This window comes from Misgurnus anguillicaudatus, chromosome 15, assembly GCF_027580225.2.
Source record: "Misgurnus anguillicaudatus chromosome 15, ASM2758022v2, whole genome shotgun sequence".
NCBI lineage: Eukaryota > Metazoa > Chordata > Actinopteri > Cypriniformes > Cobitidae > Misgurnus > Misgurnus anguillicaudatus.
In genome coordinates, this window is record NC_073351.2 from 30,103,520 (window position 1) to 30,124,384 (window position 20,865).

At 38.9% G+C, this 20,865-nt stretch overlaps 1 protein-coding gene across 1 annotated transcript in view; it reads right to left on the reverse strand.

Moving 5' to 3' along the window:
• The window catches only part of sema3e (sema domain, immunoglobulin domain (Ig), short basic domain, secreted, (semaphorin) 3E), a 74,631-nt gene that overhangs the window by 25,911 nt on the left and 27,855 nt on the right, over positions 1–20,865 (reverse strand). The window contains exons 2-4 of the mRNA XM_073853755.1: positions 17,847–18,007; positions 17,396–17,455; positions 15,806–15,925 (exon numbers count right to left, since the gene is read on the reverse strand). Coding sequence (XP_073709856.1) covers positions 15,806–15,925; positions 17,396–17,455; positions 17,847–18,007 — 341 coding nt within the window. The remainder of the gene's footprint in view (positions 1–15,805; positions 15,926–17,395; positions 17,456–17,846; positions 18,008–20,865) is intronic.

The following is a 20,865-nucleotide window of genomic DNA, read 5'->3' on the forward strand; positions in this document are numbered from 1 at the left end:
CTCTGACGTCTGTGCCAAATTTCAAGAGTTTTCGAGCATGTTAAGGCACCCAAAGTGCATGCCAAGTGCTTAAATATCCCTGAAAATGAAAGTAAAGTTTGATGTGTTGCCATGGGAGCAGCATTCGAGATATCAAAAATCCCTTCGCAATTTATCATCTACAATGCCTCAGCATCATGTTGACCACTTTTGGTGTCAATCGCATGAAAATCCTAGGAGGAGAATTTAAAAGAACATTGCATGGAACTGTCAAAAAATCCACCTTTTGTGACTGCCACACTTCCTGGTGCCTGTTGGTGGCGCTATACCCGAGACTCACAATAGGCACATCGATGCGATCGGAATCCTTGGCCGAACATACACACTGCGTTTCATCCCAATAAGACATTTTTTGCTTTAGATATTAGACACTTCCTGTTTCTCTGAATTCGCCATAAATTTGTCGCCTCGCCATGGCAACACCGTTCGAGATATCAAAAATCCCTTCGCAATTTGGCAAGTCCAATGTCTCAGCATCATGTTCACCACGTTTGGTGTCAATTGTATGAATTCCCTAGGAGAAGTATTTAAAAGTTCATGACTGACACACTTCCTGGCGCCTGGTGGTGGCGCTATACCCGAGACTTACAATAGGCACATCGATGCGATCGGAATCTTCAGACGAACAAACGCCCCGCGTGTCATCCCTATAAGACATTTTTTGCCTTAGATATTAGACACTTCCTGTTTCTCTGATTTCGCCATGACTTTGCCGCTTCGCCATGGCAAGACCGTTCGAGATATCAAAAATCCCTTCGCAATTTAGCAAGTCCAATGTCTTGACATCATGATCACCACGTTTGGTGTCATTTGCATGAATCCCCTAGGAGGAGTATTCAAAAGTTCACCGCATGCATTTTTTAAACAATCCAAAATGGCGGACTTCCTGTTGGGCGGAGCTAAAATGTTAGAGGGCGAAAGTTGTTCGGGTCGATGAGATCTATATGTGTACCAACTTTTGTAAATGTGCGTACATGTTTGCCTGATCTGTGCACTCCTGTTTGTTTTTGCATTACAGGGGGCGCTACAGAGCCCCTGTGTCACGCCCGTGTTCCAGCCTTTGGCTTTCGGCGATCACGGACGACTCTGATGTCTGTGCCAAATTTCAAGAGTTTTCGAGTATGTTAAGGCCCCCAAAATGTCCAAAAGTGTTGAAAAAAATAATAAAAAAAAAAAAAAATAAAAATAAATATAGCTGCAAGCAGCGATGGCGGGCCCTCGCACGTTTGTTTACCGCTACACGGTGCCTCCGAGAAAACGATGCACGGTGGGCATGTGCATCAAGTGGGTAAATATCAGTGGGCTATTTAATGTTGTTTCTGAGCCATTTGGGGACTGTAGATAAAAGAAACCCCACATTTTAAACAAACGGGGGCACTAGTGAGCCACTTAAGAGACACGCCTATGTCTGACCTTTTTGTCAACACTTAACAGCCGACAACTCTGATGTGTGTGCCAAATTTAAATTTAATCTAAGCACGCCAAGAGCCTTAAATATGCCTGAAATGAAAGTAAAGTTTGACGCGTTGCCATGGGAACAGCGTTCGAGATGTCAAAAATTCCTTCGCAATTTATCATCTACAATGTCTCAGCATGATGTTGACCACTTTTGGTGTCAATCGCATGAATCCCATACAAGGAGTATTCAAAAGTTCACAGCATGTAACTGTCAGTCTTAAATATGTGTAAAAATGAAAGTAAAGTTTGACACGTTGCCATGGGAACAGAGTTGGAGATATCAAAAATCCCTTCGCAATATATCGTCTACAATGTCTCTGCATCATGTTGACCACTTTTGGTGTCAATTGCATGATTATTCTAGAAGGAGTATTTAAAAGTTAAATGCATGCAACTGAAGGGCTTAAATATGCCTTTAAAATGAAAGTAAAGTTTGATGCGTTGCCATGGGAACAACGTTTGAGATATCAAAAATCCCTTCGCAATTTATCATCTACTATGTCTTGGGATCATGTTGACCACTTTTGGTGTCAATCGCATAAACATTCTAGGAGGAGTATTTAAAAGAACATCACATGGAACTGTCAAAAAAATCAACCTTTGTGACTGCAACACTTCCTGGCGCCTGGTGGTGGCGCTATACCCGAGACTCACAATAGGCACATCAATGCGATCGGAATCTTCAGACGAACAAACACCCCACGTGTCATCACTATAAGACATTTTTTGCCTTAGATATTAGACACTTCCTGTTTCTCTGATTTCGCCATGACTTTGCCACTTCGCCATGGCAACACCGTTCGAGATATCAAAAATCCCTTCGCAATTTAGCAAGTCCAATGTCTTGACATCATGATCACCACATTTGGTGTCATTTGCATGAATCCCCTAGGAGGAGTATTCAAAAGTTCACCGCATGCATTTTTTAAACAATCCAAAATGGCGGACTTCCTGTTGGGCGGAGCTAAAATGTTAGAGGGCGAAAGTTGTTCGGGTCGATGAGATCTATATGTGTACCAACTTTCGTAAATGTGCGTACATGTTTGCCCGATCTGTGCACTCCTGTTTGTTTTTGCATTACAGGGGGCGCTACAGAGCCCCCGTGCCACGCCCGTGTTCCAGCCTTTGGCTTTCGGCGATCACGGACGACTCTGATGTCTGTGCCAAATTTCAAGAGTTTTCGAGTATGTTAAGGCCCCCAAAATGTCCAAAAGTGTTGAAAAAAATAAAAAAAAAAAAATAAATAAAAAATATAGCTGCAAGCAGCGATGGCGGGCCCTCGCACGTTTTTTTTTCCCGCTACACGGTGCGTCCGAGAAAACGATGCACGGTGGGCAAGGGCCTCAAGTGGGTAAATATCAGTGGGCTATTTAATGTTGTTACTGACCCATTTGGGGACTGTAGGTAAAAGAAACCCCACATTTTATACAAATGGGGGCGCTAGTTAGACACTAAATAGACACGCCTTTATCTGACCTTTTTGTCAACACTTAACAGACGAAAACTCTGATGTGTGTGCCAAATTTAAAGTTCAACTAAGCACGCCAAGAGCCTTAAACATGCCTGAAATTAAAGTAAAGTTTGACGCGTTGCCATGGGAACAACGTTCGAGATGTCAAAAATTCCTTCGCAATTTATCATCTACAATGTCTCGGCATCATGTTGACCATTTCTGGTGTCAATCGCATGAATCCCATACGAGGAGTATTTAAAGATTCACAGCATGTAACTTTCAGCCTTAAATATGTGTAAAAATGAAAGTAAAGTTTGACAGGTTGCCATGGAAACAGCGTTTGAGATATCAAAAATCCCTTCGCAATTTATCATCTACAATGTCTCGGCATCATGTTGATTACTTTTGGTGTCAATCGCATGAAAATCCTAGAAGGAGTATTTAAAAGAACATTGCATGGAACTGTCAAAAAAATCCAGCTTTGTAACTGACACACTTCCTGCCGCCTGGGGGTGGCGCTATACCCGGGAGTCACAATAGGCGCATCAATGCGAGCGGAATCATCAGACGAACAAACACCCCGCATGGCATCACAATAAGATATTTTTTGCCATAGATATTAGACACTTCCTGTTTCTCTGATTTCGCCATGAATTTGTCGCCTCGCCATGACAAAACCGTTCGAGATATCAAAAATCCCTTCGCAATTTAGCAAGTGCAATGTCTCGACATCATGATCACCACGTTTGGTGTCATTCCCATTAATCCACTAGGAGGAGTATTTAAAAGTTCACCGCATGCATTTTTTAAACAATCCAAAATGGCCGACTTCCTGTTGGGCGGAGCTAATATGTTAGAGTACGAAAGTTGTTCGGGTCGATGAGATCTATACGTGTACCAACTTTCGTACATGTGCGTACATGTTTGTCTGATCTGTGCACCAATGTTTTTTTTTTCATTACAGGGGGCGCTACAGAGCCCCCCTGCCACGCCCGTGTTCCAGCCTTTGGTTTTCTGCGATGACGGACGACTCTGACATCTGTGCCAAATTTCAAGAGTTTTCGAGTATGTTAAGGCACTCAAAATTCCCAAAAGTGTTGAAAAAAATAATAAAAAAAAAAAAAAAAAAAATAATAAAAATAATAATCCGAGCAAAAACAATAGGGCTTCGCACCTTTCGGTGCAGGCCATTCTGGCCTGCTCCTCGGTGCTCGGGCCCTAATAAAGCTGCAAGCAGCGATGGAAGGGCCCTCGCACGCATGTGCACCGCTACCCTATGGCATTAGTAAAGCAGTGAACCAGGGGGATATGAATTAAAGTGGGTAAATATAGGTGGATATTCAAAGGGAAACTGATGTGCCACACCGCTTGTGTGCAGCAGGTGGCGCTACGACTGTACCTGATTATTGTTATATTGTCGTGTTCAGGCCGGGATCCTTATCAAACTTGTGAAGTCGGGGGCAGATCGGAAAATGTATGTCTGAATTACAACAGCTTCCTGTTTCATGGCGAAATATCACACTTTGCCAGGCTGCCACGGACACGCCCTTTAACGAAAAGTCAAGATCTTCGCAATTTATCACGGCAAAGGGCTTAACATCAGTCTGACCAAATATGATGATTATTTGATTAAATCTCTAAGAGCAGTAAATCACAGCGTAAAACAAGGCATTTCCTGCTACCTCTAGGTGGCGCTATGACTGAAGCTGAATATTGGCATCAAAATGTGTTCAGGTCAAGACTCTTATCAAACATGTGAAGCGTGGGGCAGATTGGACATTGTATGCCTGAGATAGAACAACTTCCTGTTTCATGGCGAAAATGCTGAACTTTGTCAGGCCGTCACGGACACACCCTCCAACGAAAAGTCAAGATCTCTGCAATTTAGCATCGCAAAGGCCTTTAGATGAGACTGACCAAATATGATAATGATCGGATTAAATCGCTAGGAGGAGTTCGTTAAAGTACGACGCTTAGAAATGTCAAAAAATGACAGAGAAAATTCAAAATGGCCGACTTCCTGTGGCGTTTAGATCTTAGCTCCAAGAGACTTTTTTGTAGGTCTTGGGGTGCTTGATGATCCTACCAAATTTCGTATCTGTATGTTTTTCGTAGTGGGGGGGCTGTTCTCTTGAAATTTTGCAGGTGGCGCTATCGAGCCATTTCTACACGCCCACTTCTGACGCCTATACTACATGTAAATTTTCGCCACTTTTGACGCGTGTGCAAATTTTCATGAGTTTTCGGGTATGTTTAGGCCTTCAAAAATGCGATTCATTTCGGAATATAATAATAATAATAATAATAATAATAATAATAATAATAATAAACGAAGCAAAAACAATAGGGCTTTGCACCCACGGTGCAGGCCATTCTGGCCTGCTCCTCGGTGCTCGGGCCCTAATAATAATCTGAGCAAAAACAATAGGGCTTCGCACCTTTCGGTGCAGGCCATTCTGGCCTGCTCCTCGGTGCTCGGGCCCTAATAATCCGAGCAAAAACAATAGGGCTTCGCACCTTTCGGTGCAGGCCATTCTGGCCTGCTCCTCGGTGCTCGGGCCCTAATAACAATATTTGTCACAAACTATGTAACTTTAAAGGGTTTTCTTTAAAATGATATAAAGAAATTGCATTTATTCCACTGTATGTGGGTATGGGAGCACTTCAAATGTTTTTAGGCAGAAATTGTATACAAAAAGGGTATTATTCCTCCCTTCAGTTGGAGTAAAATAACTTTTGCATTTATTATGATAGAGAAAAAATGCATTTTTCCTCTGTAAGCTGACAATAGCTGGAATCAAACAAAACTGTCTGCAGGTAGCTGAGGCACCCAGGGCCAGAGTTATACACTTTAAAATAAAAACTTTAGGAAAAAAACATCAAAAAGCGCCTATTTATTTTTGTGTTTATTAGAGGACTGACATCACATACAACCATGTTTAGCAATTTCAATAGTGTTTTATGTAATTTCAAAGGGTTTCCTGTAAAATTATACCAAACTTTTGTATGTATACCTCTGCATGTGAGTATGGGAAGCTTTTGAAATTGGGTAGGCAAAATACAGGTGAAAATCCCCAAAATATCTTCAGGGTGTTAACTAAATATTAGAGTGAACTTTTTATAATTGTTAATATTCTGTAATAAGACTTTATGAAGTATGCAGTCTACAAATGCGATCTACAAAGGATGCAGCCTTTTGTTTGAGAAACGGCCAACATTTCACCTCCACAAGAAATATCATGACATAATTAATTTTGTAATACATATCTAAACATCGCACGAGATCTCGGCACACCCCTTACACATACTCTTGCATGCCTGTAGACATGCGCGTAATGTCACCATTATCACAGATTTGCATTTTCAGAGTTTACACAGTGTTTACAAGGTCTTGTTCTCAAAAACTGGCACTTTGAAACCTTCAAGAGTTTGCATTTTCAAGACATTGTCATGTAAACAACAGCCAAACAACATAAAAATTTTGTCATCCACAATGGCCCCTAAAACTAAAACTTTACTTTAGAATACAACAAAAAATTTTGAACAAAAATATTTACCATATGGGTGATTCTCACGAAACCATTGAAACACCACGGCACTAATGATTTTAGCTTTAAAATGTGTAATATAGTAACATTAAAAAGCATCAGAATTAACACAATACTGTGTTCTACCTTGCACAATGTGTGATTTCAACATAAAAATTTATAATTGTACATTTTATCTCATTTTCTGCTGAAATTCTCATTACCGCAATGTGTCCGGCTGTGTTTGAACATGCGTTATGTTGTAATTTAATCAAATTAACACAAAAATATTAAGAAAAAAATAAATGGATGTTTTGCTAGACTACTTTACAGTAGATGACAGAAAAAATATTTACTGAATATTCATGTATAATAATAATGAAGAAAAATTAGGAAAATTATGTCTCCATGCCTGATGTTCTCATCCTCCGCAACACTTTTTGAGAACAGTTTAAGCACACATACAGAATTTTAATAAAGTTTGATTTTGAGTGACCAAGCACATGGACCAGTTACTTCAAGATGGCTACCAGGTAAGATAAATTTTGTTTACAGTTAATTTGAAATATTGTCTTGTCAGAATGCTTACACGACATTTTGATTATCATTACCGCAACAGATGCTTATTAAATGTTAATTTAATTAATAGAAGCATAATACTTTGATTTTAAATGCATGTGCAGAATCTCCAAATTATGTTCTTTCAGGTTTGTCATGTCATTTTTAAAATATGTCAGTGTTGATGTTTTCTGACTGTTGCGGTAATGAGATTTTTTAGGACTAATTTTTTTAATTATGTTACAAAAAGTGTTAAATGATAAGTAAAATTTTTTAATCAATGTTCCCATTTACTCCAGACTTTGTTTTTCAATGTCTGGTGGGAAAAAAGTAAATTTAAGCAATTTTTACATTTTCATGCTTGACATTTTTAAAACCAAGTTTTCGTGAGAATCACCCATATACACAGGTTTTACACTTCAGTATCAGATAATCATTTTCATCATAAAACACACATGGATTCAACACTGCATTCCCAGTAGATTCTTGGGAATTATGACATCCAGGTGAACCAAAGAAGGAAAAATCACGACACTCACACACGTCTTGATCTTTCCCCACATGAAAAATCTCTTTGAAGAAGCACACCATTTCTGTCCTTACTGCAATCTCATTTTAACCAGAAGATGACAGTATGAGCTACACAAAATGCATCGCAGAACGAGTTTTAACAAGCTTGATTTATGTCTCCTCATGCCGTGTGATCTTGGAGAAACAGACTCCAGACACATAACACCATTTCATCCATCATTACTTCTCACCAAATCATTCATCTACTCCTTCAGCAGGTAGATGCTTTCTACCAAATAATGTGTCCCTCTTACTTCATACAGAGTAGCAATGTGAATAAATCCATAACTTCAGTTTGATTTGATAAACCGTGCTTGTAACATTAAAGACTTATGGGTATAAATCAGTAGATAAGACATTAACAAACACAAATCTTGTGATTGCTAAAATGGGAACCTCGAGTTCATGAATAGCATCAGCTTTAGTAGACGACACGTGGCCGTGCGTGTGCATATCATGCCCGCAGTAATTTATGTTTTGTTTGTGGGTTGAAACACTAAGTAGGGATTCACATGATCATCAGCACGATAAGGTGCAGATCTTCCCTAAGGCTGATGAATGAAACCCTCAGCAAAAGATTCATGCACATACACACAAACTTTGTTGGTTGACACATGGTTCTCATTTGCATGAGGTTTGGGTCTTTGTTTGGGATCAGATTGCCTTAAGTTACAAGAGTTGAAATGTTAGGTGAGAAAACACCTTAAGCGGACAGCCATGGGAATTTTGAGTCTGGAAAATGTGATATGACACTTCGACAAGGACAAACACACCACACACTTTATTCACACCTGCATGCTGTCATAGTTTTACACTTTACAGTACTTTTTACAGTAGTTTCTCCATGCAAGTCCAACAATTTTTTTTTTTACTTTTAAAAGACCATGTAGCGTTTAATATTTGTGAACGTCTATTTGAAAGAATGATCATTTGTGATCCTGGACCACAAATTTGTAGCAATATAGCCAACAATACATTGTATGGGTCATTTATTGTTGAGTATATTATTGTTTTTTTATGCAAAATTATTAGGATATTAAGTAAAGATCATGTATTCAAAGATATTGTGTAAATTGCCTACCGTAAATATATCAAAAATGTGTTTATCATTAGTAATATGTGTTGCTAAGGACTTCATTTGGACAACTTTAAAGGCGATTTTCTCCATATTCAGATTTTCAAATAGTTGTATCTCAGACAAATATTGTCCTATCTTAACAAACCATACCTCAATGGACAGCTTATTTATTTAAAAAAACGTGACCCTTATGACTGGTTTTGTGGTCCAGGGTCACATATATTTTCATGCACATCAGGTGACCTGTAAATGCGCAGTTTTACGTAGTTAGCTTTTTGCGATTTCTTTCTTTTTTTTATTGCATGAAAAAACACCTCATGCAGACTTTAAAACTTTTTAGCAAAATATGAGAATTGTTGCGAAATTGACGCATTTTCATTTGCTGTATTTTTAATTCGCAATTTTGATTGGCGTAAATTGAAGCATAATGGTGCGTTCACACCAGACGCGGAAGAGGCGGCAAGCACAAGTAATGTACATATTAAGTCAATGCAAAGACACGAATAGGCATCCTGTGGCGCAAATGGCACTTTTCGCACTAATTGAGCGTTGCCACGTGATTCGCGCAAGTTGAAAAATCTGAACTTTGGCGGATTTTCGTGCTGCGTTAACCTTACTCTGGCAGTGACATGATTACTGGGAGCGAGCAGAGGCAGGAAAACAAAACAGGACAATCATCATCGCTATATGAGACATCTTCGTAGTTTTACAGGAATTAAAAGGATCTTGTTTGGAAGAAAGTAAGTGAGGAGGTCTGGTAAGTTTACCCAATTTGAGCTATATAAGCCCCTCCCATGATGCAAATTTACGCGTGAATGTCTTGAATGACTAGAATTTCGTGTGCGACTTTCACACACGAATGAAGCGAGTAAACTCAAAATGTTCAAGCGTCCAACTACATGCAAATAGTGATTTTTTTCTGGCTCTTCCGCGTCTGGTGTGAACGATGTGTCATAAACTGAGCTCAGATATGACAAGACTGCAACAAAGTTTTCAATATCAACTCAAACATTTCTCATCAAATTTATGAAAACCAGATAATTTTACATTTTTACAGCTCCACACTCTTTATGCATTTTAACAATAGTCTCATTCAGTTTTATTTTAATTTCTTCTAAGCAATTTTAAGAGAACTATCTAAGACTAAAAGGCCATTTACATTATAATGATAACTATGAAAATAAAGTTTTAAAAATCACTTAAAATTAAAGAGAATAGCGGAGTTCACACCACAACTATAACGATAAAGATACAATGAACAATATCGTTGGAATTATGGAACGATTTTTTTTCCAACCGATGAACGATAAACTATTGACAGCCAATCAAACTTATTTTAACTTTTAAGTGCACACACATTTAAAATGACAGATGACACTGTGGAGAAGCTCATTGCTGAGGTCCATAACATAAAATTACCCCAGCTTTCCAGTGCTAATGAAGTTGCTAAATTTACTACTTAATGCTTTTTTTCTACTACATCACTGAAAAAAATTATTTGTTAAATTTATTCAGTTTTTTAAGGTAAGCAGTTGCAATCAATTTTTTAAAATACATTTAAACAAACATTTTGTGTTTTGTTTTGTATTTTCTAATTTTTTTTGTTTTAATGTAGCTTAAATAAATTCACTTACCTTAAAAAAATTTAGTAAATTGAATGAATAATTTTTTTCAGTGATTGACTGTGCCAAAAGGTATATATTTTGTGTAATCTAAGATATTAGATTACACAAAATAGATTCCCTGTTTAGAGTAAGGCGAAACGCAGCCTGATGTGGATGCTAATATAGTTATCGTTAAATTGTGAACAGCCCTAAAGTCGATACTTAAAGGGGACATATCATGAAAATCTGACTTTTTCCATGTTCAAGTGCTGTAATTGGGTCCAAAGTGCTTTTATCAACCTAAAAAATGTGTGTGATTGAAGGTGATTGAAATTTGGCTCCCCTTGTGATGTCAGAAGGGGATAATACCACCCCCTAATCTGCACTATCCAACCACAGCACCATTTAGCAGAGATCAGCTTATATGCATTTAAAAAAGACAAACCCCAAAATGGCACTATTTTTACTTACACCTACAAAGTGGCAATTTTAACATGCTATAATAAATTATCTATATGATATTTTGAGCTAGATGTACTCTTGGGACACCAAAGATTTATTTGACATCTTTAAGAAATCTTCTGAAATGTCCCCTTTAAACAAAACACAACTGAGAACTCTATAAAATCTCCTAAACTTGAGATCAGCAATAAAATTTTCCTCTGGTAACAATCGCTTTATAATCCAATTCATTCACACTTCTCAAAAGTACAGAGAAGTAAGAACTTCTGATATGCATCAAAATACTGTAAGTGCCCAGAAATACCACCCACTCCTGCAACTGATCTAATCGGCTTTCACAGGAATCTGTTGCAAACCTCTATAGTAAAGTTGTGGATAAGAAACAGAGCTTTAATTGCATACGAATAAACAGTGTGTATATTAGTGCGCAAGTATGTGTAAACCCCCAAAAAATGAGAAAGTGCAGGATTTAGTAGATGGTGAGAGTAAACGTGTGCTAGGATGTGTCAGGTGATGCACATGTAGGTGAAGACGACTGCTTAGAAGAGGAATGCATGCAGGGTGTGTCCACATTGGTATATGTCGGTCTCTCTCTCTCTGGTTCTGGTTTGTGTCTCTGTCTCTTTATCATTGTTTCCTGTCATCACAGCAACATCTGCACTGCGTCACTGCTGCACTCCAGGGTGGAGTATGTGTAAATGCGTGCTGTGCAGGTATGCATCAATCTTCGTCTGTGTGTGTATATTTGAAGCCCGTCTCTTACGCAAGCGCACGCATCTCGCATGTGTCTCATTAACATCTGAGATAGTCTGGAAAACCACAGCTACACCCTAAACCGAGTCGTGTGTCTGTACCCTGAGTTATCAGGCATCTCGCTGAAGCTTGTCTCCTGTAATTAAACTCTCTCTGATCTTCTGCCTCCCGCTCCCTCAATGCCAGTGGCTCTTGCCTTCACCTCAGCGCCAAGGTCAGGAAGTCGGAAAGTACTTCCTACTCCCATTCCCAGATTTCTTTGAGCCCGGCTTAGGATAAAAAACTCTAGATGAGGTGAGAAATGAATTACCTCTCCTGAAAGCTTAGATGGATTGAAGTTAAGAAAAACGGTTCGGTGAAAGAAAGTCCTAAGGCCCCCTGCCACAATGAAAAAAATCCCCTCTTGCTCTTTTCTTCTAGGCTGTCTTTTCAAATAAAGCTCTCCTCTCTATGATTAGCCGCTTTGTAATTTGACTGCACATCTCCTGGGAAGATGGGGCTGTTTGTTTTTGGTTGTCTGCATGTTTGGTAAGAGATATTAACAGAGTGAGAATGTTCAAACTTCCGCTCTCTGTCTCTCTAGAGATAAAACTTTCTATCACGGTTGTTAAAGGGTGTTTACAATGCCAGGAAACTAATGTTACTGTCATTTTTACATGAAATGGAAATTAAATTGCATTTAAAGTAAACACAATTTTGTTCCCTATATGTTAGATTATTGCATTAAAAATAATTGTTTGTGAAATATTTGGGTGACAGTTGTACCACAGCCCCTGTACCACAGCTCTAATGGAGACTAATTTTACTTAAAGGGATAGTTCACCCAAAAATGAAAACAATCTCATCAATGACTCACCCTCATGTTGTTCCAAATTGTAAGACCGCCGTTCATCTTCGGAACACAGTTCAAGATGTTCCACATTCAGTCCGAGAGCCCGCTGACCCCTCACCGAAAATCCACCTTAGGTACACTGTCCATGTCCAGAAAGGTAACAAAAACATCCTCAAAGTAGTCCATGTGACATCAGTGGGTCAGTTAGAATGTGTTAAAGCATCGAAAATACATTTTGGTCCAAAAATAACAAAAATTACGACTTTATTCAGCATTGTCTTTTCTTCCACGTCTGTTGTGAAGCGCATGCGTGAGACTAAAGTCACGTGACTGCGGATGACGTGTTATCCTCAAACATGTTTGCGAAGGTTTGTTTTTTCAAACTTACAATGTGTGACAGTAAACAAAGCCCGGGCGCACAAAAAAAAAAACAGCTGGGGGGCACCAGATAACACGTCAGCTGCGTCATACGTCATTCATTATTACTTTTCTGGACGTGGACAGTATACCATATGTACATTTTCAATGAAGGGTCAACAAGCTCTCAGACTAAATCTAAAACTTCTTAATCTGTGCTCTGAAGATGAACGGAGGTCTTACAAGTTTGGAACGACATGAGGGTAAGTCATTAATGACATTATTTTCATTTTTGGGTGAACTATACCTTTAATGTCTACTTATCACCATTTAAGAATGCTATCATCTGGAATGATATCGACGACACAACACTAGAAGTGGAGTACGGAGACGTTGTTTATATACTCCTTCCAACCATTCATCTGCCATTCCTAATCATCAACTATGCTACTTGTTATTTAGCAGATGCTTTTCATTGAAAGCAATTTACTGCACAGTTAAACCGACAGCAGTGATTTACAGTAACATTACCAATCCAGTTCCTGCACTCTCTCCTTAACTTTCACTGTATTATCTTATAAAGAGGCAACTGGACAATCATAGTGTGCAAAAGTCTTAGGCCACCAACAGCTTTGTTGTTTTAGCAAAGTTGTAATGATCCGTATTTATTTTTCTCTCTTGTTATTAAAGGGCACATATTAAGCAAAATCCAATTTCAGAAGGTGTTTGGAAATAAATGTGTATTGCCAGGGGTGAACACAACACCCCTACAATGAAAAAAATCCACCATCACCATCTGAGCAGTCTCAGTAGACATGCTGTTATGATAATCTTGTTAATGTGATGTCACACAAACAAAGCCACGCCCACAACCACTGACTGACTAATTAATTTGACCTAAAAGCTCTTATAAATGTGTTTGCTATGCAGCGCTAATGCGGCTATGGCTGCGTCCGAAAACTTGTTGCCTCGCTGCCTCATGAGGCAATGACTTCGGAGGCATGAAGGCAGCTAATGCCGAGTTCAGACTGCACAATTTTAGCCCTGATTTTGACTCGCCGACAGGTTTTGAGAAATCGCCGACAAATGCCCGAAATCACAGGCAAATCGATGCTCATGCACGCGAGTGACAATCACACAGTGTGAATTATAAAAAACGGGTTCAGAGAGAATCACCGACGAGTCGCCGACACCCGTGAGATATTTGGCATGCTAAATATCTGGAACAGTCAGCAATTCAAAATCATGCCGTGTGAAATGTGTTTTGACTGACAATAACATCAGCGATGACCTACAGCCAATGAGAGAGCAACATACAGGACAGCTGGAAGTTCGGGGAAGAGTCTCTCAAAACATTTCCTCCATCATAATCTTTATTTCTTCTTCTTTCTGCTGCAAATGAGCGCACATGCAATATATATGGTATGATTCTTGCGAGCCACCATTTTTAATAATAATCCCAGTCTCCCGTGAGAACTCCGGTCTTGCATGCATGACCTCGCGTTGTTTCCTTCGCGTCACTTCTCGCGTGCGTTTGGTTGTGAGACGTGGGAAAAAGTTATCGGGATTCTTCTTACGGTAAAGTCATGCAGTATGAAAACCCCTGTCGCCAATCCATCATGCAGTCTGAAATAGCAGCGACTGAACGTTACCCCAGATAATCATGCAGTGTGAAACCACAGGTGACCCGACTAGTTTGAAAATCATGCAGTCTGAACTCGGCATAAGAGAGACACTTGCAGGCACACTTCATAGGCAGCGTCTTTGAAATATAAACACAGAGCGCCTTCGTGATAACTAATCACATATTTGAAAACTAAAATACTAATTTCTCGCTAGAAATGCAATTAAACGGTGTAAAAAGTGAAAATATACATTTATTTACACAAAATTTGTGCTCCAGCCACTTTCTTGGCCACCATTTTACTTTTTCGAACTCGACCAGGCTCAACCAATGACATTCCCCATTGTGCACATGGATAGAATTATGGAACAAGATCTTAGGATTTAGGAAGTAAACCTAACATTGGATTCGGACATGTCTTGATGCCTGCCTTGGAAAGCTGCCGCAGAAAGCAGCAATTTAGAGTTTTCGGACGCAGCCATTGTCTCAGACTGTATTCACAGGAATCTGATCTATTTATATCCAAAAGCGCTCAATGGGTCTCATTCCCTAAGCATGCGTATGCACAAATGTATGTGTGAGCTACTTCAAAGAATACCATTTCCATATTTTGGTAGATGGAAACTTCAGTTTTTTTATTTATCCGACACTTTCAATAAATGTATTGTAGCTGTATGAGCTAAATCTGAATTTCAAATGTAGTCCCTGGGCGGTTCTTTCTTCCCACTTTTTGAAAATCAATACAAAAAAAAAAAACGTTCCGGAATTTTCCCACATAGCAGTGAAACTAATGTAGGTCACATTTTCATCGGTTTCCACACCACTAGATATCTGGCATTCTTTAAACATTTCTGCTGGAAACAAACAAACCTCCACAGAGGTGAATTCCAGTCATCACACTTGCAAACAGACCTCAGACTGGTATATGCCCTTCAACCACTCGCTGACGCAAAGCATCTGGATTGTTTTACTCTCACTGGTATAAGAACGCAAAACTTAACCAATATTTCAGTGATGTTAAGGCACTCTAGCTTGTCGCCACATCAAATGGTTTTGGGTAATTGCAGATTTCTGACATCTGCAGGACTGCATGACGTGGGGTGTACAGTTAGAGTTATAGTCCCAGATTACAGGGTTACTTTGCAGTACGCTCTCTCTGAGGGGGAACAGCAGACAATTACTGGATCTCTTTCATCCGTTTGTCACATTCCTCGGAAGACACTAAAAAGATCATCTGGAGATGTTTTCTGGAATAAGTGACACAGAGCGGTCATGCGGAACAGGGGGACGCTGGATATTTTCACCCTCTTCCTCCAATTTACCACAGATTGCTTCAGAACAATAAAAAGCTGCCGCCGCAGAGGCGCTTGTTACATTCTGTGGTCAACAAATGTGACTCAAACCAAAATTATTGTGTTTTCAGTTTTGGAATTTGTGGATGACAGAAAGGGTCTGGAGCTGTTGTGTCAGTCTGTAAAGAGCAGATTTACCTCACTTCCATGTCCCACTCTGATATAGGCACAGACGGGGTTAAAAGCTCCAGTTCCACACGCTAACAGGTGGGTGCTGTTATACTGCTGCACCAGTTTAATGTAGTTAGCACACTCCGGCTATAACAGAAAGAGTGAACGTAAGTGTTAGAGAGAGTGAGAGAGAAAGAGGAAGTGGAAAGGAAGAGAAGAAGAGAAAGAAGAAAAGTAAAGAAAAGGAGAAAGAGAAAGAAAGGGAGGAAGAAGAAGAGACGAAAGATAAAGAAAAGAAAGATAAAGAAAAGGAGGACGAAAAAAGGAGGAAAAGACAAGAAAAAATAAGGAATATAAAGAGGAAGAAGAGAAACACAAGGAGGAAGAATAAGAATAGAAGGAATTTAATAAAGAAAGAGAAAGATAAGGAGGAAGAGAAAGAGGTAAAAAAGATAAAGAGATAGAAAAGAAGGACGAGAAAGAGAAGATAAAGAGAAGGAGGAAGAGAAAGAAAAGGATAAAGAAGAAGAGACAAAAGATACAGAGAAGAGAGATAAAGAAAAGGAGGAAGAAAAAGAAAATGCAGAAGAGAAAGAAAAGGAGGAAAAGACAAGGAAAAAGGAGGAATATAAGAAGGAGGAAAATAAAAAGGAGGAGGAAGTGAAAGATCAGGAGGAAGAATAAGAAAAGTACCAGAAAAAAATGAGAAAGAGAAAGAGGAGGAGGAAGAGAATAAGAAAGAAAAAGAAAAGGAGGAAAAAGCAAGAAAAGGGGAATAGAAAGAAGGAAGAGAAAGAGAAGGAGGAAGGAGAGAAAAAAGAAAGAGAAAGAAAAGGAAAAAATGAGAAAGATAAAGAGGAGGAAGAGAAAGAAAAGGAGGAATAAAACGAAAAGGAGGAAGAATAAGGAAAAGAGAATGTGGAAGAATAAGAAAAAGAAAACGAGGAAGAGAAAAAGAAGAAAGATAAAGAGAAGGAGGAAAAGAAAGGGAATAAGAAAAAAAGAGGAAGAATAAGAGGAAGAAAATGAGGAACAGAAACGAGGAGGAAGAGAAAAAGAAGATGAACAGAAGGAGGAAGAGAAAGAAAAGAAGGAAGAGGAAAAGAAGATAATCAGAAGGAGGATAAAAAGATGAAAAAGATAAAGAGAAGGAGGAAGAGTAAGAGAAGGAGAAAGAGGACGAGAAGGAGACAGAAAGGAGGAAGAGAAAGAAAAGGTAGAATACAAAAGAAAAAAGACAAAGAGTAGAAAGATAAAGAGAAGAAAGAGAAAGAGAAAGAAAAGGAGGAAGACAAAGAAAAACAGGAAGAATATGAGAAAGAAAAGGAGGAGGACAATGAAAAGCAGGAAGAATATGAGAAAGAAAAGGAGGAAGACAAAGAAAAGCAGGAAGAATATGAGAAAGAAAAGGAGGAAGACAAAGAAAGGAGAAAGAGAAAAAAGAAGAAATAGAAAGAGAGAAACGGAGGAAGAGGAGAGAAGAATGACATGAAATGAAATTAAGGATGGAAAGAGGAAAATAAAATAAATAAGAGCAATGTAGTGCATACAGTTTATCAACATTATATGTAACATAATACGAGTGCATCATATTTACAGAATGTAAAACAGATTTACCTTCTCTCTGCCTTGCATTAAACAATTCCCCACCCGTTCCTCAGAGCTCGACCACTCAATCTAAAACAGAGACAAGAGGAAATGGGATTCTGGGAATGTCACTCTGGAATAAAATGTTTCTTTCTGCTTGACTGAATACTGTCACTTATTATTATTCTTTATATCTGCTTGCATGAACAAGACACAGATTCAACTCACAGTATCCTTATAAAACTCTTATTTTATTAAGCAGTCCACTTTATTTCATTAAATCAAATAACAATGGAGCATTTGTGAACATTCCTGAATTTTACCAGTACAGATGATGACATCCATGTCTGGGTTTTATTTGTATGTCTGCTATTATTTTTTTATTTATGATTTTATCCTGAAATGTATTTAGTGAAAAAAGTCAATGTTGCACCGAATCCTAAACCTGCTGTAGTTTGCACCCATGGGTTTAATTTTCTACCTGTTTGTGAGGGGCAGCAATGCGCTCCAGGTTTAGGGAATAGAGGACCTCTTTGCCTCCGATGATCAGTCTTTCCCGAGTCTCATCTAGTAACATGCTGTAGTGCTGCAGATGACCTTCTCCGGTCTGAAACACCCATGTCCTGTTTAAATCCCACAGCTCTGTACACAAACAAGAAACAGATCTTTACATTACACATCTCTATAAGGTTTGGAGGTGGTTGCCAGGGTGTTGATATACGGTTGCTAATGTGTCCTGAGTGGGTTTTAGCATTGCTATGAAATGCCTAGGGTAGTTTGGATCACTTGATTTGGCTGTAGCACTAAATTTGCTGTGCAATGAAGATTAGAAAACCGCTTGGTTAAGAGTTTATTCAAAGCCTCCCAACCAAAAAAGTCTTGCTGGTTAAAATCACTAAAATGTTTATTTCCAGCAACCAAACATCTGCAGGTCTTTCCAGCAGACAAGTCGAGCCTTGTTTTGAAAAGTTTTAAGACACATGACTCTCTTGGTCTATTGCAGGCCCGGATTGGCCATAGGGAGAACGGGGAGGATTCCCGGTGGGCCGGTCTGTTTTTTTTGGCCACGAGGGCCGGTGTTGTCATGCCACCGGGATGACGCGTATTTGCGGGTGAGAGATGTCCCCGCTGCTTTATGCACAAGTTGATTGTGTCCCGAGTCCCGACCACTTATTGGAAGAATTCTTGCATTAGGGTTCATTGACATCTAAAACGCATGGGAAACGCAGGACGTGCCGCTGTCTTCTGGTTTTCAAAGCGCTTACTTGAACACGAGTTTTGTTTCAGACGCATATTGAGTGCGCTTGCCGGCCGCGCGTCTATTTAAAATAAACTTGAGCCCGTCTTTTGAGTGCGCTTGCCGGCCGCGCGTCTATATTTTAAATAAACTTGAGCGCGTCTTTTGAGTGCGCTTGCCGGTGTTGTGTCGAACTCAGTTCCCCCTATGTTTCCCTTTAGTGTAGTGCTTTTATAGCGTTTTCATCACGTTACATTTAGAAAGATTAAAGATTTGAATTGGTTATACTAAAAAGGCATAATATCATGTATTTTATAATAGAATTTATTAAATATTTCATGCATTTGACAGTTTTCTATTAGGGTATTTCTTTTAAAATATAGCCTGTCTTTTTCTTTTTTTTCCTTTACTGGTTGTTTTAAAAATGTAATGTTTGCATACATAATTAAATAAATATTATACATATAATATGATTCATACTGTAAAAATAATTGACTTACCATTAAGAACAATACAGATACATTACAGAAATGCACACATATACATCTCAGTAGCCATTAAAACTTTAAATATATAAATAATAAAACCTATAACGTGATAAAAACGCCATAAAAACACTACACTGAAGGGAAAATAGGGGGAACATAGGGGGAACAGACTTCGACACAACACCGCGCGTCTATTATATTTTAAATAAACTTGAGCGCGTCTTTTGAGTGCGCTTGCCGGCCGCGCGTCTATTATATTTTAAATAACTTGAGCGCGTCTTTTGAGTGCGCTTGCCGGCCGCGCGTCTATTATATTTTAAATAAACTTGAGCGAGTCTTTTGAGTGCGCTTGCCGGACGCGCGTCTATTATATTTTAAATAACTTGAGCGCGTCTTTTGAGTGCGCTTGCCGGCCGCGCGTCTATTATATTTTAAATAAACTTGAGCGGGTCTTAATACAAACGGGCTGGCCTCTTAAAGGAAAAGAATTTACAAAACGTATTTTTTTATCCAAGTCAGATGAATTCTCTATGAATAGTCTATGAATTATTGCAAGAGGAACAAACATCTATTTGATGCAAAACTCATTAGTTTATTTGAAAAAAGTAGTTTTAAAAGTATATCCATGATGTTTTCTTTTTTTTTACCACAATGTAGGCCTACCTTAGCCTACGTTATTTAGCAATAGACATGATCTAAGTACTAAAATACTTTTTTTTCCATTTGTTTCCAATGCATACTTGATAAATCTTGCTTGTGTATTGTATATCAGGGGTTTCCAAACGTTATCAACCCAACAGTTAATCTCAAGACTCACCATTTTTTAGAAATAGAAATATAGAGGAAAACACAAACACATTTGTTTCCTTTTTTGAATAAGTTTACTTTAGTAATATTATGGTCTTATGGTAGGGCTGCATGATTATGGCAAAAATTATAATTGTTTACTGCATTTGCACGGAATATGAAATTATATATTTGAAAAATACAGTGAATTGCAAGGCTGCAGAGAACAGTGCACTACTGCAGACTTATACTAGTACTGAGGGTTTAAAGATATTATTTTAATAGTCAGTCGTGAACTAAAGTGGGCCGGTCTAAGGCATGAAACTCCAGGGCTGAAAATGAGTCCCACTCCGGCCCTGGTCTATTGCATTGCTTTTCCACTACAAAGCGCAGTCAAATAGGATTAGATGGACCAGATACAGTATATGCCCAAAACTAGACATAGCACACTGGTGCGGTGAATCGTGATATGACAGAAATTGGATTATGTGATTAATCAAAGTATGGCGTGTCAATGACTTATGACAGATTTCCTGAGCGTGTTTGCGTGTGTTTTTTGGGTTGCTCCAGGGGGATTTGCCCTCACTATGGTCTTGACCTTCTGATTTATTCAGCCTGTGTAAGTTGGCCCTCAAGACGTACACACCCATTGACAAAATGTGTTTTTGATTTTCGATGGTCTCTGGTTGCGTTACGCCGAGAAATGGCAGAAGCCCAGCACACACAGATGCAGGCAGATCCATTGAGTGACACACACACTATTGGAGGCTAAACCCTACTGAGGTGGTAATTTCTGACATCACTGGTCATATGTTGCACCAGTATTGAAAAACGGAGACAGCGAGATGAAAAGAAGTATTAAACGTGGGATTTAGAAAGATAACCCCATCCTAAGAAGAACACCACATTGATGGAAAGGAGATTAGTGAAGCAGACGGACATATGAGATAAGACTGAATTTATAAAGACAAGGATGTTTACAAGGATGA